Genomic DNA, 25,246 nt, shown 5'->3' with positions numbered 1-25,246 from the left:
AATCACTTTTGAAAAGAATTACATACAACAGACTGTATTTTATGAGACATCATAGTGATTTGAGAAAGCATTTTAATTTTCTTACTGTCAAATTAGTTCACCTGTACATGTTTTATCATATTTGTGTCTGTCAGATAATTGGCAACTTTCTAATTTATATAGTACTAGTCCATGCATTTGAGGGCTGTGTAAAAGTTCTTATGTAATAGACACAACATGGTAATTTTATAAACTACCAATAAGTCTGTCCACCCTTCCATTATGTGAAGATTGCTCCCTCTGCAGGGCAGGAAGTGGTAGTACATCAGAGTCCATAGATGTACAAAACAAATGCATGCTGTGAGATTGTTTAAATCTGGTTTCTGGTGAATCATGCCATTTAAAAAAAAAAAAAAAAAAAAAAAAAAATCTATTTTCTTCTAATTTTTTTGTGTGCTTCACATTAGGAATTTATTTATTATTGACGAAACAGACATTCTTATTCTTACAATGTTATATGAATAAAATGAATTAAATACATATTAAATACATTTTACATTTGAGCATGAAATAGGACGGTTTCATCTCACACGACTCTTCTTTAATGTGGACATGTCCCCAGAAGCTTTCCGTTTACGTGAAGATGTATCTTGAACCTTCTCTAGATCATCTGCAGCTGCACCAGGAAGATAGTAAGCGTCCATTGAAGGAGATGGCTCCTGGGGGGAAAAAAAAAAAAAAAAAAAAAAAATATTAAAAGGGCAATCATAGAACTTGTTGCCTCAACAACCATTTCAGAGCTGAACAGAACAAGCAATTACTGTGATCAAATTTCCACATTATTGCTTCTGGTACATTAATGTCAGGTGTAGGGCAGCACAATTAATCGACATAAAACTGAAATCCCTCATGCCCGTCTGTCTTTGTGAGCATACTGTATATACACATATTAGGGATGGTAAGATTCACCAATTCGCATCGGTGCATCGGCATAAAAGTTAACGATGCATCGATTTTAAAAGGTGTGCATCAGATACAAGTTGGCATTTGGATCACGATGCATCGTTTCTAACATATTTGCATCGGCAAAAAACGATTTATTTATACATATTTATTAGTAGATGCACAATACTTTTATTATTTACAAAGTGACCAATAATTTGTGACCAATATTTTATATGTAGGTTGATTTCTCCTCTCTTAAGCACATTCTCTCATCACCACTGCTGCTACGTGAATATAACCACGAGCCTCAATAAAAAACAAATAAATAAAATAAAAATCCCCAATTTTTCCCCCCAAATCGTGCTGCCCTAGTCAGGTGTGTGATTTGTATCGGAAACATCCTCTCTCACCTGCATGAGGTAATCAGCAATATACTCGGGTTTTAGACATTTGACCCCCTGAGCCGCAGCCTCACTGATGTCCACTCTGACATCACCTGGTTTTAACCGACTAAAATCCACAAACAGGTGAGTGGTTTCTTTAAACAGCGAGGGAGAAGGGTCTGGTAACACCTATACAGAAGAAAAAAGGGTTAAATACAGGACAAAAGGAACAATACAGAAAGGAAAGCGGTGGGAAATAGCAACTACTGCCTGGAAGGTCATAGGAAACCAATGTTTTAAATGTGGAATCAAAAGAGACAAAATGACAAGTCAACAGACCTTGGCTCCCCCAGACTGCAGCAGCCGTCTGAATCCAGCCTCTCTGGCCTGGTCAATATTCAGCATTACAGTCCAGCCACCAAAAGCTCCCTGTACATCAACAGCATCAGGCACTGCACCATACACTTGCAGATTCATACATGCCAAGTGTATATACAACCCGAATTCCAGAAATGTTGGGACGTTTTTTAAATTTGAATAAAATGAAAACTAAAAGACTTTCAAATCACATGAGCCATTATTTTATTCACAATCGTATGCACAAAATAAGCTCATTTCAAATTTAATGCCTGCTACAGGTCTCAAAATAGTTGGGACGGGGGCATGTTTACTATGGTGTAGCATCTCCTCTTCTTTTCAAAACAGTGTGAAGACATCTGGGCATCGAGGTTATGAGTTTCTGGAGTTTTGGTGTTGAAATTTGGTCTCATTCTTGCCTGATATAGGTTTCCAGCTGCTGAAGAGTTCGTGGTCGTCTTTGAAATATTTTTCTCTATAGGTGAAAGATCTGGACTGCAGTCAGGCCAACTCAGCAACTGGACTCTTCTATGACAAAGCCATGCTGTTGTAATAGCTGCAGTATGTGGTTTTGCATTGTCCTGCTGAAATACACAAGGCCTTCCCTGAAATAGACGCTGTCTGGAGGGGAGCATATGTTGTTCTAAAACCTTTATATTAGAGGTCGACCGATATATCGGGCCGATATTTGTCTTTTTTTAATATATCGGCATCGGCCGATATCCGTGTTTAGTAGCGCCGATTTAAAGCCAGGCACGTCCGCGGGCAGCCCTGTGTTATTGTTGCGAGAATGTGCTGCTGCCGCATGTGAATTGAAACTTTTGGAAGATTCAACAACAGTACTGGGAGATAAAGGTAGCCTAAGGCTTAAATTCTGATATTTCAAAGTCCTATGGCCATATATTTACTATATATTACTAGTAAACTATGAAGTGTTGCTTCACTTAGTGAAAGAAACAACGGATAGCATTGAACCGTCGGGAACTGGTATAATGCTACAGCTGGTTGAAGGTTCGCTTACTTGTAGTTAACTTTAAGGACTGTAGTCCAAAACTACCAGCAGCTTGCTTGCTAACATATTAGCCCCAATGTTATAAGTTCTGTTTTATTTTTCCTGTATCGGAGTCGGAGAATTTCACTCTGTGCTTGGGGTGGAGAAGGCGGCAGCTCTCACAAACACTGCAGCGTGATTGAGGGCTACGTTACTCCGACAAATATTGGCAATATTAAGAGGATTTGGCATTTCCAATTAATGTAAGCCTGTTACATTCTTCTAGTCTATTATTACTATTAGGTAAGCTACTTTTATTATTAAATTAATATTATAATAAATTTGCCCCGCAATAATTTCACAGCGCATCACCGCATAACTGACGTGCTGTGAGGATAATAAAAGATTAGGCTATCAGCTCCTCTTTGAAAATGTTTTAAACATTTTTTAGGTCTATTATACAATGAATTAGACCTATAATTATAATTATTAACAGTCTATAATATTTCCTAACACTACAGTCATAAATGAATATTAAGAGCAGCTTTAGGCTAGCTACTTCAAGCACCAACTTTAAAAAAAAAAAAAAAAAAAAAAGCTGTTTAACACGAAATACTATTCTTCTCATTTGTTTCACTATATGTACGGGCAACAAGTTATATACCGTTATCAGCATATTATGTTGAAATTCGTCTCTGAGAGAAAATGCTCCGTTAATGCAGCGTCAGGCAGCTCCGTCACTTTTACTTTCACTTTGAATACTGACCGAGGTTAAGCTTTTACCTGCATAACTTTTCCGCAAAGTTTGCACGTTGCTTTTTGTGTGATATCCATTGGCTCCCCTTCTTGGTTAAACCCCCGCGGATTTGTGCTACGCCACTGCGCAGAAGTGTATGACATTTGTTCGGAAGCATGGTTTGATGCAGACAATAACCGGGTTTCCATCCAACTTTGCATTAATGAAAATTCAGCTCAAGAATGTGCGCATCTGCGTGTGTTTCCATCAACTGTGTAATGCGAAATGGACATCAGCCTAATAAAGTGATGTGTTCCGACCAATGACTATATATAGTTATTATCCTCATTAAACCTGTCTAACGTTAACCGTCAAGAATGTCAGAAATCACTAAGAGTTTAGCACTGTCCTTGCATACAAGGCTGTGCAACATGACAGTTTTTAATTAATTTTTATTTATAAAGTTGTATTTATTTTATTTAAATGTATATTTAAGTTTACGTTTATGTTCCAACAAACTTGAAAAATTCAGCTTGATAAATGCTCTAAAACTTTTATGTAAATCAAGTCAGTGTTCAATAAATGATGTTAAGTTTAGAAATGTTGTGCATCCACTTATTATTAGTGTGACATTTTAGCATGCAAATGAAGGGGAAAACTTCAAGATATCGGCCCTAAAAATCGGCGGCCCTAAAAATCGGCAGCACATATCGGCCATCGGCTGACCCTGACCTCTAAACATCGGCAATAGAAAAACCCATATCGGTCGATCTCTACTTTATATACCTTTTAGCATTCATAGTGCCTTCCAAAACATGCAAGCTTCCCATACCGCATGCACTTATGCACCCCCATACCATCAGAGATGCTGGCTTTTGAACTGAACGCTGATAACACGCTGGAAAGTCTCCCTCCTCTTTAGTTCGGAGGACACGGTGTCTGTGATTTCCAACAAGAATGTCAAATTTGGACTCGTCTGACCATAGAACACTTTTCCACTTTGAAACAGTCCATTTTAAATAAGCCTTGGCCCACAGAACACGACAGTGTTTCTGGACCATGTTCACATATGGCTTCCTTTTTGCATGATAGAGCTTTAGTTGGCATCTGCAGATGACACAGCGGATTGTGTTTACAGACAGTGGTTTCTGGAAGTATTCCTGGGCCCATTTAGTAATGTCATTAACACAATCATGCCGATGAGTGATGCAGGGTCGTCTGAGGGCCCGAAGACCACGGGCATCCAATAAAGGTCTTCGGCCTTGTCCCTTACGCACAGAGATTTCTCCAGTTTCTCTAAATCTTTTGATGATGTTATGCACTGTAGATGATGAGATTTGCAAAGCCTTCGCAATTTGACGTTGAGGAACATTGTTTTTAAAATATTCCACAATCTTTTTACGCACTCTTTCACAGCTTTACTTCTGAGAGACTCTGCCTCTCTAAGACATCCCTTTTATAGCTAATCATGTTACAGACCTGATATCAATTAACTTAATTAGTTGCTAGATGTTCTCCCAACTGAATCTTTTCAAAATTTCTTGCTTTTTCAGCCATTTGTTGCCCCTGTGCTTTTTAAAACTTTTTTAAAACCTGTACCAAGCATCAAATTTGAAATGAGCTAATTTACCGGATAAAAGTGTAACATTTTTCTGTTTAAACATTTGTTATGTTATCTATGTTCTATTGTGAATAAAATATTGCCTTTGATGTGATTTGAAAGTCTTTGTTTTTCATTTTATTCAAATTTAAAAAACATCCCAACATTTCCGGAATTCGGGTTGTACACATATACGTTTATACGTATATACGTTTACCTCCTTGTTTGAGCCCCCTTGTAGTGTCTTCCTCCATCGCATGGCTGCCAGTGCCAGTCTCTTCTGCTGAGAGTTGATGGATGGCAGAGCTTCCAGTATAGAGCTGCTGCCCCACTCATACTGCTCCTCCTAACACACACACATAGGACATGAATATCATCTGCGGTCATGACTGAAAGACGGTGAACACAAACGCAGATACACACATTTATGAAGTGTCCTTCTGCACGGCAGGCCTCCAAGTATGAGCGGTGAAGGATCCACTTGCCCGCTGCCATAGCGGCCAGATACTTCTCATTCCGCAGAGGATAACCCACAATCACATGAGTGCAGCTGGGGTCAAAACTCTGCTTCTCCAACACAACACCACCTGCACTGTTAACACATACAAGATACATCAAATAATAGAAATTCAATTAGGGATACAACACAACAACCAAATTATTGTCCAACAACCAACTAGTCGTTAGGTTGTTTTTTACTTTATAAAAAAAAATATCGTATTGTTTAAAACTCCCTTATGCTCACCAATGTGGCATTTATAATACAGTCAAAACAGTAATATTGTGAAATATTATTTTAATTAAACAACTGTTTTTTTATTTGATTATACTTTAAAATGTAAATTATTTTCAGCAGTCATTACTCCACATGATCCTTCAGAAAACATTTGAATATTCTAATTCTAATATGCTGATCTAATGTGCTCAAGAAGAAACATTTCTTATTATCAAAGTTGAAAACTGTTGTTCTGTTTAATATTTTTGTGGAAACTGAAAAATGTGAAATATTTTTATTTGTAATAGAAATATTCTGTAGCATAAATGTTCAATGCATCAAATTTAAGGATTAATTCACTTTCAAATGAAAATTACCCCAAGCTTTACTCACCCTCAAGCCATCCTAGGTGTATATGACTTTCTTCTTTCTGATGAACACAATCGGAGAAATATTAATAAATATCCTGACGCATTCAAACTTTATAATAGCAGTGAGCGAGACCAACGAGTATGAGTTGAAGAAAGTGTCTCCATCCACATCCATTCATCATAAACAAATTCCACACGGCTCTGGGGGGTTAATAAAGGCCTTCTGAAGCGAAGTGGTGCGTTTGTGTAAAAAAAAAAAAAAAAAAAATCCATATTTAACACGTTATGAAGTAAAATATATAGCTTCCACCAGACCGCCTTCCGTATTCAAATTACGTAAAAAACGGAACTGGCGTCGCGCCAGTTCTATAAGTTGAATAGGGAAGGCGTAGGACGTAGTGTAAGCTTTCTGAACTGCCAGTTTTACACCTTTCTTGCAGAACGTGGTCTGGCGGAAGCTAGATATTTTACTTCATAGCTTGTTAAATATGGACATTTTTTTTACACAAACATCGCTTCACTTCAGAAGGCCTTTATTAACCCCCCGGACCCGTGTGGAGTACGTTTATGATGGATGGATGTGGATGGAGACACTTTCTTCAGCTCATAATCGTTTAGTAACACTTATTGCCATTATAAAGCTTGGATGCGTCAGAATATTTATTAATATAACTCCGATTGTGTTCATCAGAAAGAAGAAAGTCTTTAACACCTAGGATGGCTTGAGGGTGAGTAAAGCTTGAGGTAATTTTCATTTGCAAGTAAACTAATCTTTTAATGCATCTGCTGAATAAAAATATTAAAAAGTATTTTCTATTTTATATCTTTAGGACAGCTCTTTAATTAGCATGCTTTTGAAATTACTTTAATCGTTTTCATGCTAAAATGCTCTTGAAAAAACATTTCATATCGTGATGAATGTCTTTGGCCATTATTGTGCTGTTTTCTGAATTTCCTGCCACAAATGCTACATTTTGACCAAAAAAAAAAAAAAAAAAAAAAAAACCTGTCAAGCTTTAAATTGACAAACATCTCAGGACCCCTGCATTCTGCCCCATTCCATTATGCTCTGCCAAGTGTAGCGTAAAAGCTTCCAAAGACATGTGGTCTGATCAGAACCATGCACTGACACTATTGGATGAGACCTGAACTGAGCTAGATGACGACATCACTGTTTTCTCCAGAGCTGCTTTATAGATGAATTAAACTCATTCCATAATTAATGAACTTTACACAGTCAATGAACTGAACTGAATCAACACTGAACTGACTTAATCTGAACAATGACTGTTTACTATTGTCTTTTTAGAGCTGCTTCTGTTCTGCATCATTGAATCATTTTCCTGTTTGTCACTGTAAAGTTGCTTTGAAACAATCTGTATTGAATGAAGAGTTATATAAATAAAGGTGACTTGACTTGAGGGTACCTAAGGGGGCTTTCACAATGGGCACAATTGCTGTAGTCCGAGTCCGATTGTTCTCAGTGCATTGGGTCCCCCCGGCATTGGGTGGGTTTCACACTCAACTTGATTCTATTTAAACCCTGGTGCATTTGCGTTCATATTGCGTCATCACAAACGTGTGGAAGGCACATGATAGAAAATAGGACGCGGGTCAATTTATTGTGTTTTTTTATTAATTTGGTGCCATTATGCACAGCTTTCTGCTGCTGGCAAAAGGACTCGAGTAGACAGCAGATTGCGGGCCATTCATTTGCCACTCTGATTGTGCTCACTATGGGCAATGACACTGCATGCTTACTCTCGCTTGTATCAAAAGTAAATCATCACCACTGTCATCTCTTACATGAGTTTTGTTGAACTAATGTCATCGTTGGCTAAAATGCATGCACAGGTTACTTTAATTCCTGAACATATTCATGCAAATCGCGCCACAGTTACAATGCAACCAAGCTCAGACCACCACCTACATGTAGTCTCGGTTTCGGTAACCCGGTACGCTCCCGGGACCGCATGACAACTTTCACATTACCAATTTTTCATGTGAATGCCCCGTTTCAAACTAAACTGCCAGTGTGAAAGCACTCAGGCCGACTAGCAGATTTAAAATGGCTGTTTACACATCCCTAAAATAAATACAATGCACTGACAGACAATATGAAATGTGTCACCCAGTAGATGAAATGGGAAAGTTGTATTGTGTACTAACCTAGCTCCTCTATGAGATGGCTGTAGTCAATGCGCTCCTGTGGATTCAATGAAGACAGCAGGAATCGTGGCGGATCCTTCTTCAACTCCTCCTCATCTTCAATCTGTTCAGAACAGATCCAGTTAGATCACATCTGAATAAAAAGAATTAGAACTGCTGTCCATGGATTGGTGTATGTGTACCTGTGGAAGGGGAGTGGCTGCAGTTTTAGAAATGGGGAAAGCAATAATAGGAGCCTCAGGTGTTTCAGGGTTCTGTAGCGAGTCGACTCGAGGTGGGGTCACCTTTGGCTTCAGTTGTGCGTCAATGACTTCAAATGCAGCTAGAAAAGGTCAGAAGAGTCGAATGATTTAGAACATTTGTATTGTACTCTCCCTTCCTCACACACTACCTGTTAAGAAGAAAGTGTTTTGCTTCATTTCTTCTTGATCTCTTATCCTGTTTTTTAAGTTCTTCTTTTCCTGTTTTTAATCTGTTGTAGTCACGTACACCTTTAAGGAGTATCTTGTTATTTCCTATTAGAGCCACACTGTTCTATTCATGCCTATAAGGAGTTATTCACTCCTTAATGCTTCTTTGATATGGATGATGAGACTATACATGAATTTAGCTTTCCTTTGTTTTAAGTTGGCCTAATGCCCTAGACTTGATATATATAAGTTACAGCAAGCTCAATAAACTATGACTTTGAGTGAACAGCACTTCTCGTGTTTGTGTCATTCTTGGTCCCCGGTACCAGTGTTGTTCTACTCTGCTCTGCATTATATTGATTAAGTATTGGAGATCCATAATTTTTATTTAACACTAGTACCATTCAAAAGTTTGAGGTCAGCAAGTTTTTTTTTTTTTTTTTTTTTTAATAAATACTGTTATTCAGCAAGGACACGTTCAATTGATCAAAAGTGACAGTAAAGACAATTATGTTACAAAAGATTTCTATTTCAAATAAATGCTGCTCTTTCCATTCATCAAAGAATCCTGAAAAAAATGCATTACATTTCCACAAAATATTAAGGAGCACAACGGTTTTCAATACTGATAATAATAAGAAATGATTCTTGAGCACCAACTCAGCATATTATGATTTCAGAAGGATCATGTGACACTGAAGACTGGAGTAATGGCCGCTAAAAATTCAGCTTTGCCATCACAGGAATAATTTACATTTTAAAATATACTCATATATGCAGTTGTTTTAAAGTGCAATATTTCACAATATTACTGTTTTTACTGGCCTTTTGATCAAATAAATTCAGCCTTGGTGAACATAAGAGACTTCTTTCAAAAACAAAGTCCTACTGACCCCAAACTTTTAAAGACTTTTTTTTAAAATGCGAAACCTGGCATACCCATTTCCACCAGTTCAGAGTCAGTCATGGAGTCCCTGCCATTGGTTGTGTGGTCTGAGAGGGGCAGTGGGACGAGGGCGAGGGGTTCAGAGTGTTGGGAGGGGCTTCCAGGCCACTGCAGGTTATCGGCCAGTTTAGCCCTCTCCTCTCGTGCTGTGGGGTCATCCCACACAATCTGCTCACTCTGAGACGGCTCTGTGTTCAGGTCCACAGCCACTTGACGCGACATCCTGCCAAAACACAATCTTTTAACATGCAATCTTAAAAATGCAACTTCACAAAGCAACTGAAAAAAAACGTAAAAATGCAACTTGACAAAGATGCAGGTGAACAGGTTGCAGCAAAAACAGTAGCAAGAGCATGTCCTGTGGCTACATCCCCTAGTGAACAACCAAAAACTCTGTATTCTTTCAAAGGCTACAAGCTTTGAGACACTGATGGGATCAGAGAGAGTACTCTGGGTAGTCTTGTTTTTATACCGTAGGGCCTCTAAATTGCGGCTGCGTCTACCCATTCGCCCCAGGCTGTCTGGGGTGTGGGGTGAGTCCAGACCCCCTGAGCCTGTTCTGGCCAACCGCGAGGAGCCTCGACGACCGCTGGTCAGTTTAGTGGCAGACATGATCTCCTGAAGCTGCCTTTGAAGACTCTCTCTCATCTCCAGTGCTTCTGTGATATCTGAGGGAGTGATAAAAAAAAATAAAAAAAAATAGAGAAAATGAGCTGTGACTTTAGATCAGTCAGAGACAAACTGAGAGATATAACATAAATCAGACACATCTTTAAAGATGACTCACTTTTTTTCTCAGTGGTCTGATCTTTCTCAGGCTCTCCCACACTGACTCGTTGAGGGGTCGAGATGTCTGTTATGTCATCACCAGGGCCAAGCTTTAAAAACATTTTTTTAAGTTACAACATTTAAACAGAAAAAAGCTCAATAATATGCTAGGATTGAATTGTATGGATAATTCAGTTATTAAGTCCTCACCCTTGTCTCCTCATTCTCTGTGAGCGCCCTGAGTCTGGTGCGGGGGGTGGACTGGGGAGGTGACCTCTGAGTGCAATCTGCCACCTGACTCATGGTGAGGCTCATTTTGGGGTTGAACGTGAAAGGGTAGAGCGACTCGGACACATGCTTCTGCTCATCTGCACACTAAAAATGGGATGGACAATGAATTCAATGAATTCTCCAACTTTTCACTATTCTTTAAAGTCCCTCCAGTTTTTCACGATTCCATGATCGCTGAATAAAATGCAAAATCAACAAAACGTTGAATATTTTTTGTGATCCTGTATAATTGGCCATAACACTGCAAAATAATTGCAAAAATTAACTTCAACCACAAAAAAATATTATATTCTCTAATTGAATTATCACAGAACAGTGTTGACAATACATTTCTGCGCTCCTGAATGTTTCTGTGTGCGTGAGATCAGCACGTGAAATGCGTGTTATTGTCCGGGTTAAACTTACGTGTACAATAAGCTGATTAAAATGTGCATTCACCTGATCAATATTGAGCATAATCAAACATACCTGTGGAGCGCTCTCTGAGTATACATTTATTTGCCATTAACTGTTGGACACGGAGCTTAAAAATAGACTTCATAGATTTCTTATCCTGTTGCGCACTCTATAGGCCATGATCAGCGACTAGTCGAATCGCATCATGCCAGCCCATTAAAGTCGACTAGTCTGTGCAACCCCTACTTGATAGTACTAAAAAGAGTTTATAAAAGCACTGTATACCGCAAAAGAGAACTCAATTCAGTACTGTCATACTGACCGTTCGACTTTCTAGGTTTATTCGCTTGAATGGTCAAATACTGTCTTGGTGGTTAAGTCTTAAGTGGACAATCAGTTTGGGTGAAAAAAAAAAAAAATGTTTGGGACGTGTCAGTATTGGATACACACATTACTGTAGGTCTTAAAGTGAAAGCAACCTGATTTACGCACTGCTATTGGTGGTGTTAACGTTAATCAAACAACGAGAAAAAAACAAAACAAAACAGTACTTAAACTTAAAACACTGTTTGTATCTGTATAATTATGATGTTACTGACTATTTACATGATTACTTAAAAACTTATTACTTATATTAGGTATTTTTGTTTTGCTGTGGTTTGGTTATGAGATTTTGGTCATACCGGCCACCATAAGTGATCATGTTATTAAAGCTAGATAGTACACCACTAGACTAACCTTTTTGTTAAGAAACCAAAATAAACAAGATTTATGCATTTTGTTTGTACTTTGTGTCATATATGACTATTGTGCATCTAACGTATTACGTAATATGGCAAAATGTGGTATCCTAATTACATTTAAAAAAAAAAAAAAAAAAATTATATATATATATATATATATATATATATATATATATATTCTTTGAACGTTCTCTTTTAAACGTTCTCTTTTAATCACCAAATCAGCATATTAGAGCATTTCACATTAGAATATAAATGTTTATAAACATAAATGTAAATATAAATATTTTAAATTGTAATAATTTCACAATATTTATTAGTTTTTACTGTATTTTTGAATCAAATGCAGCCTTGGTGAGCATAACACCATGTCTACACCAGATGCGAGTAGCGCAACACAACAAAAGCAAATAGAACCCATTATAATCAGTGATACTGTCTACACTGGATGTGGCACAACGTGACATGAAGCACAACAAATCCCTGACGGTAAACTGATATCCTGTTCTATTTCTGATGTACTCCAAGTGCTAACACAAAGGACAAATGGATTTGCAACGCTCGCTTTGTCATGTCCAGTGTAGACAGCTTGCGGCCTGACGCTACAACTGTAGCATCCAGTGTAGACACAGTGTAAGACACTTCTTTCAAATACTTAAAAATAAAAAAAATTCTTACCAACCCTAATTTACAGTGGTTAATGTATAACACCATATTGATAATCTGCCTATTTTTATTTGATCAGTTCACATATTTAATTGTTTATGCTTATTTCCCCAATTTTTACATTTAGATTACCTTTGCCATCATCTAACACTCAAGTTAACCATAAAAAAACAATAGTAATTTAATAACACTTAAATGTAATCTTTAGCAGATCTCAAAATGAATATACATTTTTCAATATAATGTTTTGGTTATAGTTCTATTATTATTTATCTATTTATTTTTCAGCCATAACATAAAAATTGTTATCTTGTCATCAGTATTGGCCAGAATTTTAATATTGGTGCATCCCTAATTTATTTATAGACACTTTGCTTTGTGCAATATGCATTTAGAAGCATCTGCATGTACGTACAGCCTGTAGCCAGTGTTGTGACACTATATGCAGTCCTCTCTCTTTGACAGCTCTGTATTCTTTACTGTTGTCTCCAACTTTACCCTGGTAGATGTAATGTGTGACAGAGTCGTCACACGACCACCTAAAATAGACAGCATGGCATTAGACTCCGTCCCTTCACCCTGAAATATGTCTTACCAACATCTCAGCTGGCACTGTTTTAGATGCATGCGATTTTAGTTTGATTCAGATATTTGGATTTTTTTATATACCTGAAGTCTGCACCGAGAGAGGCAGCCACTGCATTGAGTTCACTCTGTTTCTTGCTTAATTTCTTGCTCACACACACCACCACCCCCATGAGAGGAGCGTCAGCCTTCTGCTCCACCTGCAAGACACACACACACACACACACACACACCTGTAAATATCTGCATTCAGATAAATATTGTGAGTGTATATGTGAGTATATGTGTGTGTACCTCAGGTTCTGGCTCTTTTCCCAGTTGTGGACTGGCAGTCATGGCTGCGAGGTTTGTGACATGACTGCGGTTGCTGTTAGCAACTGCAGCTTTAAGGTTCCTCTCGATGACCTCTGACAGAGGAGTCTCCGCCCTCTGACCTTGCTGAGGGTTATTACCAGGAGTCTGTAAATGGTCAAACACATCCTGCAACACAGACGTACCAATACAAAAATACAAAACTTAGTTATCATTTTGTTTTATCTTAATCAGTGCCTCCAAGATTCTGAATACTGAACAGACACTGATTTGTAAATGGGATGATGTCTTACAATCTAACTAACTGTGTGGCCTTTTCATACCAGTCAATAAAACACTATCAGCGGAAACAAATGATTACTCACATGGGCTTAATATTCGCTACGTCAGAATTTATTCTGCAAATGAATTTCCATCACACATTATTTGCATTAACTCTTTTTCACACAAGTCATAACCACCTCAGGTGAGCATAAAAACGGGATTAAGGGATTTTTTTTTTTTCAGAAATTTGGCATTTCCATCACTCGTTTCTGATAATATACTTCAAAATGCGCATAAAAACATGGAAACATAGCTACTATCATACAGTAGGGGGCGCTATTATGCAACTTCTGAAAAAGTAGAGAATCTCCGGATCAAAACACAGGCAAAAAAGGAGCAGAAACAAGCGATAAAAGCATTTCTTATGTACGTTGTAGTCTTTGAAAAAAAACAACAAAACAATTTCTCAGCTTTGTTCAAAATGTTTTACGTACCCACATTCAAGTGTTGATATAAAAAGAATGCATGAAGCTAGAATAAAACAGTTTTTTTGTTGTCGTTTAAAAGCAGAGGTTCTGTTCTTTCTTTTGATATATTGCATGTTCAGATACTCATGCAAGAAAATATTCTGGACGCCATGAAATTTGCGGTGGCTGGCTTAAAAAAAAAAAAAAAAAACCCTGGTGGGGAAAGAGTTAACAGCAATTTAACCCTTAACAAAGCAAAAAACTTTTCTGATCCTGAAATGATCAAACCCTTTCCATTTTCAGTTCACCTTAGTATTAAATGAGGGTCCAAAGAGTCGGTCTCTGCTCAGGAAGCGAGAGGGAGTATCTAGTTGGAGGGAGGAGTCTTTTTGCAGGGCTCCTTTGGCCTCCTCTTGTCCTGGGGTTGCCATCTCTGCCTGCTCCTCTTCTCCCTGTCTCAACTTTCTGACTGCTGAACGGACAGTGCGGCTCTGAAAGCGAGTCGTGTCCAGAGGGGTGATGGCAGCGCTATTTTGTGGGCCCAGTAGGGGCAGCTCTGGTGAGCGTTGCAGGAGACGCAGAGGTGGCGGGTCTTTCTGAGATGCTCCAACAAAACTGTCTTCACTTCTCTCTATGGGAAATCACAAAGATAGAGTAATAATATAATGTCCAAGTGACCATTTCATGATGGTGTATGACATTTTTTTTATTTCATGTACAGAAATTGATGAATCTGACTATATTCAATCTAAAAATGTAAATAAAAATCACAAAAGGTTTATTAAAGATAGCAGTAACACTTTATTTTAGGGTTCAATTCTCACTTTTAACTAGTTGCCTATTAGCTTGAATATTACTAGGATATTGGCTGTTTATTAGTACTTATAAAGCACATATAAATGCCTTATTCTGCATGACCTTATTCTGCATTCTTAATCCTACCCAATACCTAAACTTAAATGCTACAAAAACTGAATAACATTTGGGATTATCAGTTATAATTCAACTTCTGACTAACCTGGAGAAGGTGGAAGGTCAACCAGGTATCGTCCCTCATCGGCACGCTTCCCTGTTCTGGCAGATTCTAAAACCCAGCGGATCGTGACTGCAGGTAGACCCCATTTCTGGGCAGCCTGGTACTTGGTGCCCTCAGGTGTCTGGAGTACCAGATGAGTGCTGGCCAGCATTCCCTTCCTTTGATTAGCAGTTCGCACAAAGTAATCCTGAACACTGCAGACATACGTGTAGGGGGAGAGAAATAATATAAAATAGATTAGCTCTGAGAATTGAAAGGAATTCAGCAATTCTGGTTATAATTGAATGTTAAAAATTTGCTGTGCTTTTTGTAGCTGCACAATTTGGCCAAACATAGTTTGTTTGTTTATTAAGTTTTTACGCCATGTTAGCATCATGACTATTTACATGGCAAACACAAAGGTCAATATCATCCATAATGGCCAAACATAGTAACACATTAAACAAAATAAGAAATAATACTTCTGTAATAATACTATTTCACTTACATTAAATTATCAAGCTTTTATTTTGGTGAAAACTGCCTGGAACCCTTAAGGGATAGTTCACCCAAAACTGAAATTCTGTCATCATTTACTCTAGGGATGCATACTGGTATCAGTATTGGGCCTGATACCAAACTCGTGTACTTGTACTCGTAAAATATACCCCCGATACCAAAGACCGATACCTCATGTGACGTAACTGACAGAATTTTCCGTGCACAGAGACACCGGCGGAGGCAGCAGCAGAAACAATGTCAGCCTCAGATGTGTGGAAATACTTAAAAATTAATGATGACAACCGACACATTGCGAACTGCATGCTTTCAATCACAATTCGTTATCGATTAGTGAAGGCAGGATAGGCGGAATCGCGCTGAATGACACAGACCAGAAGCGCTCTCTCTCTCTCACACACGCTCTCTCACTTTCTTGCGCGCGATCCCAGTTCTCTCAGACAAATGCATACACAGTTGTCAAAATGTACATCGTGTGGAGTATCTCACGTAAATACAGTCGGTTATGGCTTAAGTGGACGTAAACGTTTGGGTGAAATCAGGATGTGTGTTAGAATCCATGGATTCGGTCTTAAAGGGACCGCAGCCTATATTTGTCATTAATGTTAATAAAATATGTTAAATAAATGTATACATGGTAAATACATGGTACTGTATCTGGAAAAACAAGTTTATTTAATTTGTATCTCTATAGTATTTGCTGTATTGTTTGTAAATTTCTTTTTATATAACAACAATTATTGGTAATTATGACCTTTGAAGGTTATTGGACACTGTGGAATTTTTGTTCTTTAAGTTTGTGACAAGCACATACAAATTATTACTTTTTTCATTAGAGTAATAATAAAGGAGCTGTCCTACATTCATTAGTCTCACTGTGTTGTGCTTGGAAAACTGCAATATCACCAAAAAAAAAAAAAGTATTGGTACTCATACTCGGTCCCTAAAAAATGGTATGGGTGCATCCCTAATTTACTCACCCTCAAGTTGTTCCAAACCTGTATGAATTTTATTTCTTCTGCTGAACACAAAAGAATATATTTTGAAGAATGTTGGTAACTAAACAATTAATTGGACCCATTGACTTCCATAGTATTTTTTATTCCATACTATGGACGTCAGTGGGGCCCACTAACTGTTTGGTTACCCATTTTCTTTAAAATATATTCTTTTGTGTTCCTATTCATATGGAACAACTTTGGGGTGAGTAAATGATGACAGAATTAATTTTTGAGAGAACAATCCCTTTAAAGCTTCTTTGATATTGGCAGCAGGTTTATAAATGATGCTCAGTGCAAATCTGGTGAAATAGGTGGCACACAATGCATTGTTAAATGCATGCTATAAGTAACCCAAACTCAGAGTATTGATGGAGTTCTTGTGGAGCAGCATTTACTGTAAACAGAGGAGCTCTGTGACACTGAAAACACCGGGTGATGAGCTGCTCACCTGTAAATGAACGCAATGCTGTGCTTCCCTCTGAAACTTGCTTCACTTTTTTTTTTTTATTAAATCACAGCCTTTACAATTTGACAAATCACACTAAGCCATATCGCATTTTTGATTTTTTTTTTTTTTCAATTAACTGTTCAGCCCTACATTACAGTGTAATCTGATAATTAAAATCATTCAAAAATGTCTTTTTCACAAAGATGGAGGTTAGCCTACTTGTGAAGTTTTGTTAAGAACTTAAAACTGCCTAGAAGGTGAGCAGTAGGTCTCAGTAAGCAGTGAACAGAAGGTCTCACCTTGCTCCGAGGTGCTTGGCGAGCTGAATGAGAGACTCTCTCTCAGCTCCAGTAAACTGACTGACAGACAGCACACAGTCTTTGAGAGGAGAGAAGCCCTCTCTCACCGTCACTGGAGTGAATAGAGGATGAGAGGCTAACGGCAACACACACTGCTGCTCCACACACATGGCCTGAACACACACACAAACAGGTCAGAAGTAGTAAATGACAAACATTACAAAAGGTATCTTGTCTGAGCATAAATTCTAATGTGTTTTTCTCACCAGCCAGGTATCTGTTACGACCTCATCTACTGTGGCCTCCACGTCACAGCCCAGTAGTGGCACGATGGCGTAATGCGCCACTGCTCTCGAGCGGCCGACCAAAATCTTCCCAGCGTTTTCCATGACTAGCTCTGAGAGCTGGGCTTCAGCCTCAGCTCCAAAACCAACCAAGATAAAGCGCTTCCCTGAAAACAGGCCACCCTCTGAGGTTTCAACCACGGTGGAGTCCTTCCCTGCAGCTGGAGGCTCTGGAAGCAAAACGCTCTTCCTACTGCTGGTACTATTAGCAGCCTGAGGCAGCTCCACTACAGTAAAGACAGTCAGAGTAGAATGAGGAAGACAGACAGGAGTAGACAGAGGAAGAATGAAGCATTTATCAACTCACCCACAGTCTGGTCATTCTCCATGTACTGCGAGAGCAGGTCTTCTTCTGCTCTGGCTTGACGGGCTGGACTAGGGGCAGGAGGGGGAGCTACAGAGGGTCTGGAGGCACGGGGAGCAGCTTTTTGAGCAGCAGGCAAATCAACAGCAGCTGGGGCAGGGGGCAGGAAGGAGGGGTGGAAGTAGCCATCCTCTGGGAGCAAAGTACCATGGGAGAAACTGTCTAGCAGCCACTGCACGTTCACTATATGGGGTCTATGGAGAAGAACACATCTCTGAGAACCATATTTGAATTGCTTAAATTGCACCTTATTCTGGCTAGGTGGCAACTAGAAAAGTCCAAGACAGGAAAAGTCCATCTGAATGACATGTACCATAAACCATGCATATTCAACAACTAGTTCTCCCTCCAAAGTCCTCATAAAGGCCTCGATATACTCACGGTGAAGTTCTGTTTGCAAATAAGAAGTCTGAAATACCTTTTCAGCGATATACTCTCAGTGAACATCCTGACGCCACCCACACACACCTTCCTATTAAAGGTGCAGTGTGTAAATTTTAGCGGCATCTAGCGGTGAGGTTGCGAATTGCAACAAACGGCTCAGTCCACCGCTCACCCCTCCTTTTCAAAGCACATAAAGAAACTATGGGGGCCAACACAGGAGAAAGATGTCGTTGTCTGAGACAGCAGAGAGTAGCCAGTCAAGCAATGAGGTTTCTTCTTACTTCTAACAAAGAATGGTCTCTGCTTCTAATAAACCAGACGACTACTACTATTACTACTATATGCGTATTCAACGTAGTGACGATGCAAGCATGTAAGGGGACCCACAGTGTATGTGGATAGAAATGGCTCATTCTAAGGTAATAAAAATTTAATGGTTCATTATGTAAGGTCTTTATACACCACTGAAAACACAGTTATGTATATTATATTGCATTTCTGTCAATAGATCCTCCTAAATAGTGCACACCAAACCTTTAAGCAATCGCAGCAGGCCAAAGGTGGTTTGAAGGTGTTTATCAGGCGAAATTTTCCAGAAAGTTTGCTTTGGAAAGCTGTTTTGAACTCCAAACAAACTTGATTTGGCCTGATTTTTTTCAAAATGACATCACACCAGATCATTCTTCAATTTCGCTTCAAGTATATTGGGGCCTTTATATCAACATGGATTCTAAGCTTTGTTTGGTGGGCCTATAAAAACCTACAAAGCAATTAAAATTAGATAAAAAACAATGCCCAGTTGTACCCCAACATAGATTTTGACTGACCTGTGAGTGGCTTTGTCAAGGAAGACTTTTACCCCCTGGTCTGGTTCTCCCATCACTATGTGTGTGAGCTCCTGACTGGGCTGGTTGAAGCGCAGACCTCCAGCAGAGTTCACCATCCGCCTCAGTTTCTCCAGTTTCTTTCCAGAAAGGCCACACAGGTACAACTATAGGAAGAAAAGAGGGTGGAGAACCATTTTTGTTTCAGATTCAATGCTTAAATCCACACAAAAGCAACATGATTTCATGATTTTTAATCTAAACAATGTCACAAATGTGTGACTTATAAATAAGCAGGAAACACTCATATTTGAGTAAAACTAACCTTACAGCCATCCAACAGGTCATCTACTCGACAGACAGTGATGTCAAATGAGTCGACCGGATCAGGAGTCTCTATGTGGCTGATTCCTGCAGTGGTTAGCGCCGTTTCATTTACATTCATGCTGATATTGGATATATGACTCAATCCCAGAAGTGAGGGACCTTCTGCACAAACAAATGACAAAGAAATCTACATCTGTAAACTCAATTAATCAAATTAATCAAACATCAGAATCAATAATAATATTGATTTATTCAGGTGATAGTTTTTTGTTTTGTGAAATAAAATAAAAAAATAATAAAAAAACATAACTATCTTATGTATATTCAGTAAGTTTAGGGTCTGTAAGATTTCTGATTTGGTGCTCAAGAAACATTCCTTATTATCAATGTTGAAAAAAGTTGTGCTTTAATATTTTTGTGGAAACTGTGATACTTTTTTTTAGGATTCTATGATGAAAAGAAAGTTTAAAAGAACAGCATTTATTTAAAATAGAAATCTTTTGTAATATAATTTATGTCTTTATTGTCACTTTTAGTCAATTTAATGCATCCTTGCTGAATAAAAATATTAATTCTTTAAAAAAGAAAAAAAATATCTTACTGACCCCAAACTTTTGCACAGTAGTGTACACAAGCAGAACCGTAAGTACAGTGTTTTACTCCGTACCCTCTTTGTTCCTGCTGACTCCTGTAGGAGTGGAGGTGTTGGGTCTGTCCGGCTTCTCCTCGTTTCTCCTCTTTTCTCCACGCTCCACGGCATACCGGCTCTCATCCTGACAGAAGCCCTTCTCGATGCTGTCAAACAGCCAGTGCAGGGACACACAGTATACGTTCCATTTACGGGCAAACTCATATTTCTGACCTGAAATGCAACACACAAACTGAAGTAAAGTACATGCTAAGCCTAAGACTGTATCCCAAAACGGTGTGATGGGGTCAGAGATTATGGGGTCACCTGTGGGTTCATTGACAATAAGGTGAGTGCACTCATTCATCTTGAGCTGCCCCGTGTAGCTTCCTCCATTCTGATCGCACAACCTCTGAACCTCTTTACGCTCCACAGTAGAGAGTCCCGTCACACACACTGTACAGCCTTTCAGAACTGGACACCGATAGTCCTCTGTATTCAGCTCAGAGTGATGGAAAACACTGGGGGGGGTGGAAAAGATTTTTTTAGACAGGGACCTTAAAGTCACCATGAAATCAAAATAGCCAATTCTTTTTTTTTTTTTTTTATGGATTATTGTATTTATTATAAATCATTTATCCATGTACATCATTATTTTTTTCATAAAATTCATGTGCCCTCATAATCTTTAATTAAAACAACTTCCATGAATATTTCCTCTTCTCTGTTTTTCATCGCAGCAATAGCAAAGAACAACGATTCAATCGATTTCCGATGGACAAAATCAAGTCCCATCCTACATTTTTCCTTGTTCGAGAAGCCGTTTCACTTGGCTATACTTCAAAATAGGGAAGAAAAGACTATCACAACTTCTGTTTCGGAGATTGTGATTGTCCTTTCTTTCAAATTGTGACATATCCAATTGAAATGCTTTATCAAACAAGAAAAAAAATGTAGGGATGTACACATTGAGAATTGAATGGATCATTGTAATTTGCCTATTGTGCACGATCTCATCCGGTACACATTATATACGGCATGGATACATTTATAAAAAAAAACACTGCAATTCTGATAAAAAAAACAAAAAAACAACAATTATCAATGACCATCAATGACTTTAAATAACTAATTTGACCGTGCAGAAATGAATAAGTTACCTATCCTGAGACTTTTCCCAGCATGCTTTCACCCAGCTGGGCAATAGGATGGGCTTCCCGAGGCTTGCGGCCACCAGGTATTTCTTACTCCCCACTTCACCTGCCACCAGGTGAGTAACAGACACGTTGAGATCACGGTAAACCCGTCCACCCATCAGCTGGACAAGATCCATCACTTCACTCTACGAGAACAACAAAACAGCAGCTTATTTGTCGTGCAGAACTGCACTTACAAGTGTAATGGTATTTCAATCCCAGTTTAAAGCAAATACAACAACAATAATATATTAGCATTAATCATAAATGTTTTCTCCTTACCCGTGCCTCTTTGTCGAGATTGGTGCAGGAGACAGTGACATCAGCCATTGCCATGTTGTACACAGGCTGCTCTGCTTTGGGCACACATCTCTGCTTCTGCAGACAGAACAGCACTACCAGAGGACTCACGATCCTGCATCTTAGCTGCAAAAATGAAAAACATTCAGAGTTTCACAAGACTATCAACATTTATAATAATATGATGGGGACAATTACGGAAACATAAATGGACAGAACACAAGTGTTCAGGTATTACAACTGAAGTTCTACATAACTAAGCTGAAAAAAGTAATTAAATTAAATTAGTGCTGTCAAATCGATTAATCGCATCTAACATAAAAGTTTGTTTATATAATGTGCATGTGTGAACATTTTGTCCTCAAATTTGATGTGTTAGAAGCAGGAAAAGCATAAGGATTTGAGCGAGTTTGACAAGGGCCAAATTGTGATGGCTAGACGACTGGGTCAGAACATCTCCAAAACTGAAGCTCTGCAGTGGTCAGTGTCTATCAAAAGTGGTCCAAGGAAGGAACAGTGGTGAATCGGCGACAGGGTCATGGGTGACCAAGCCTCATTGATGCACGTGGGGAGTGAAGGCTGGCCCGTGTGGTCCGATTCAACATACGAGCTACTGTAGCTCAAATTGGTCAAGAAGTTAATGCTGGTTCTGATAGAAAGGTGTCAGAATACACAGTGCATCGCAGTTTGTTACGTATGGGGCTGCATAGCCGCAGACCTGTCAGGGTGCCCGTGCTGACCCCTGTCCACTGCCGAAAGCGCCAACAGTGGGCACATGAGCATCAGAACTGGACCACAGAGCAATGAAAGAAGGTGCCTGGTCTGATGAATCACGTTTGCTTTTACATCACATGAATGTCCGGGTGCATTGCTTACCTGGGGAACACATGGCACCAGGATGCACTATGGGAAGAAAGCAAGCCGGCGGAGGCAGTGTGATGCTTTGGGCAATGTTCTGCTGGGAAAACATGGGTCCTGCCATCCATGTGGATGTTACTTTGACACATACCACCTACCGAAGCATTGTTGCAGACCATGTACACCCTTTCATGGAAACTGTATTCCCTGGTGGCTGTGGCTTCTTTCAGCAGGATAATGCTCCCCGCCACAAAGCAAAAATATTTCAGGAATGGTTTGAGGAGCACAACAACAAGTTTGAGGCGTTGACTTGGCCTCCAAATTCCCCAGATCTCAATCCAATCGAGCATCTGTGGGATGTGCTAAACAAACAAATAAGTCCAATCCATGGAGGCCCCACCTCGCAACTTACAGGACTTAAAGGATCTGCTGCTAACATCTTGGTGCCAGATACCACAGCACACCTTCAGGGATCTAGTGGAGTCCATGCCTCAACGGGTCAGGGCTGTTTTGGCAGCAAAAGGGGAACCAACACAATATAAGGAAAGGTGGTCATAATGTTATGCCTGATCAGTGTATAGTACATATGTACACACACACACACATATATATATATATATATATATATATATATATATATATATATATATATATATATATATATATATATATATTACATAAACTTTTATGTTAGATGCAATTAATCACAATTAATCGATTTGACAGCACTAAATTAAATTTAAAAAAAATTGTATTTTGAAAATACACAACATGGATTTGAAATTAGCAATTCAGTTAGGCTTAAATTTATCTGGACCTATTCTGAATGCAAAGAACATTTTGGTGTGTACAACCGCTTAGAAACTTTTGCTTTCATTTCACCTACCTCTACCATCAACTTTTCAAAAAGACTGGGTTTAAGGTGTCATCTGTACTCCATTTCTATATGTATTTCTGACCAGGTTACACTGCAGCATATTACTTGTGGTGAGCATGAAATGCCTGAACTAGCTAGTTCAGATACAGGAAATTAGCAGCCTAATAAAGAGGTTGACTGGCACAAAGTATTTTAAGTATTACGAAAATACTAAACTTAAATGTATTAAAATACAAATTACATTAGATTTTTTTCAAAGGCTTTAAAATACAAAATAGTATTTTGTATTTCAAATATGTATTTTCAATACATGTATCTGAAATACTGCCCATCCCTGCTAACAGAGATCATAAAAATTGAGATAATTACAGTATGTAAATAGAAAAAAATATTGAATTATGTTCTCTCTTAATGGAATGAAATAAAAGTGCCCAACTGCTCATCACTGCAAAAAGCAGATGTTGTGCACTGTTGTAAGTGAATCCTCACCCTCCTGCAGTGGTCAAAGGCATTGCTGGTGAAATCACTGAACACAAACAGGGATTTGTCATTGTGGTCCAGTTCTAGTGCGGCTTCCTCATCCACCGTCTGTACATATTTCTCTGACTGAAGTTCAACTATTGCCTGAAGACAAGCATATGACTGTATGAAAAAAAGACCTACATCTTATATTATTACAAGAAGCATTTAATGACAGCTAAATCAGTTAAAAGAATTTCACAATCATCACCTTATAGGCCTGGAGAGCCAGATCAGTCTTCTGTCCATTGCATTCAACAAATTTCACAATATATACATCCCTGTTGCCTTTTGACATGGTGGCATATAATCTACATTAGGTGGAACGAAAACAAATGTACAAGTTGTCATAAGAGACAAGTAAACATCTGCTAGTATTGTGTTATCTCGCGTTGTTATTCTGTAATGTAACGTCTCTATGTTTTAACAAGTTAAATATAATGTAAATAGGAAATTAATACAAAAATCAAACAAAAATGGATGTTATTATGATTGTTAAACTAACAATGAACAATCAGCTTCTCATGGCAGGTGGTTTGTTTTGATAATCTCATAAACGTGACTAAACAAGACAAATCAAAGCGAGTCATGCTGTTGCACAGCTCTAAAAACAAGTATTTTATTGTTCTTTAAGTTATTAAAATCAAACAAACAAACACTTATAATAACAAATGAAGACTTACCGCGAGACAGAGCAGTCTTGCGCTACTGCGCAGTGATTACGAGGATTAAAACTAATTTCTAAAAAAACTTTGATCTCATTTCAACTTTGTTTTTTATATAATTTCTGCAACTGCACCCATGTAAATAACTGTTGTATAGCACAAAATAATAAATAATGAACTAATTTGTCTGTTTTTCATTCAGAGGAAGCCGTACTCCAGTCATTCCCGCCACTAGCTCTGAAAACAACTTCCGTTTCACTTCTGTTTTTTTGGTAAGACAGGAGAAATATTAAAAATATATGACCGCCCCCACCGGACTGGAGAATCGTAATAGCAGGAATTAATTAGATAAAAGTTAAAATCAAGTTAATTTTACTATATGAAATTGGAAGTGAGAAGAAACATTTAAAAATGTTCTAAATACAATGAACAGCTTTTTTTTTCGCTCGCGAGACTTACCAAAGTTATACATCCATTAAAGCGACGTCCGAATCTTTTTAATGAATTGATTGAACCGGTTCACAAAACTGATTCGTTCACATGCAAAAATACATAACAGTAAATTAATATTAGCATTGATAAAT

At 38.4% G+C, this 25,246-nt stretch overlaps 1 protein-coding gene across 1 annotated transcript; it reads right to left on the bottom strand.

Moving 5' to 3' along the window:
* Positions 1-52: 52 nt before the first annotated feature.
* On the bottom strand, positions 53-25,029 carry topbp1 (DNA topoisomerase II binding protein 1). The gene is made up of 28 exons (XM_051883042.1): positions 24,681-25,029; positions 24,209-24,308; positions 23,968-24,102; positions 21,726-21,869; positions 21,408-21,589; positions 20,575-20,768; positions 20,287-20,481; positions 19,618-19,781; positions 19,296-19,459; positions 18,028-18,278; positions 17,643-17,947; positions 17,377-17,549; positions 15,113-15,324; positions 14,403-14,725; positions 13,346-13,531; positions 13,136-13,251; positions 12,882-13,005; positions 10,581-10,745; positions 10,390-10,480; positions 10,075-10,270; positions 9,596-9,825; positions 8,429-8,568; positions 8,247-8,349; positions 5,415-5,578; positions 5,209-5,337; positions 1,647-1,736; positions 1,335-1,496; positions 53-698 (listed from the first exon to the last, which is right to left on the bottom strand). Exons 2-28 carry the CDS (start codon positions 24,293-24,295, stop codon positions 561-563), a joined length of 4,563 nt encoding a protein of 1,520 aa, XP_051739002.1. The 5' UTR covers positions 24,296-24,308; positions 24,681-25,029; the 3' UTR covers positions 53-560.
* Positions 25,030-25,246: the final 217 nt, after the last annotated feature.

The sequence above is a fragment of the Ctenopharyngodon idella genome, chromosome 23, assembly GCF_019924925.1.
Source record: "Ctenopharyngodon idella isolate HZGC_01 chromosome 23, HZGC01, whole genome shotgun sequence".
In the NCBI taxonomy this organism is placed as follows: domain Eukaryota; kingdom Metazoa; phylum Chordata; class Actinopteri; order Cypriniformes; family Xenocyprididae; genus Ctenopharyngodon; species Ctenopharyngodon idella.
Note: the sequence above shows the minus strand (reverse complement) of the source record. Positions and strands in the feature narration are given on the sequence as shown.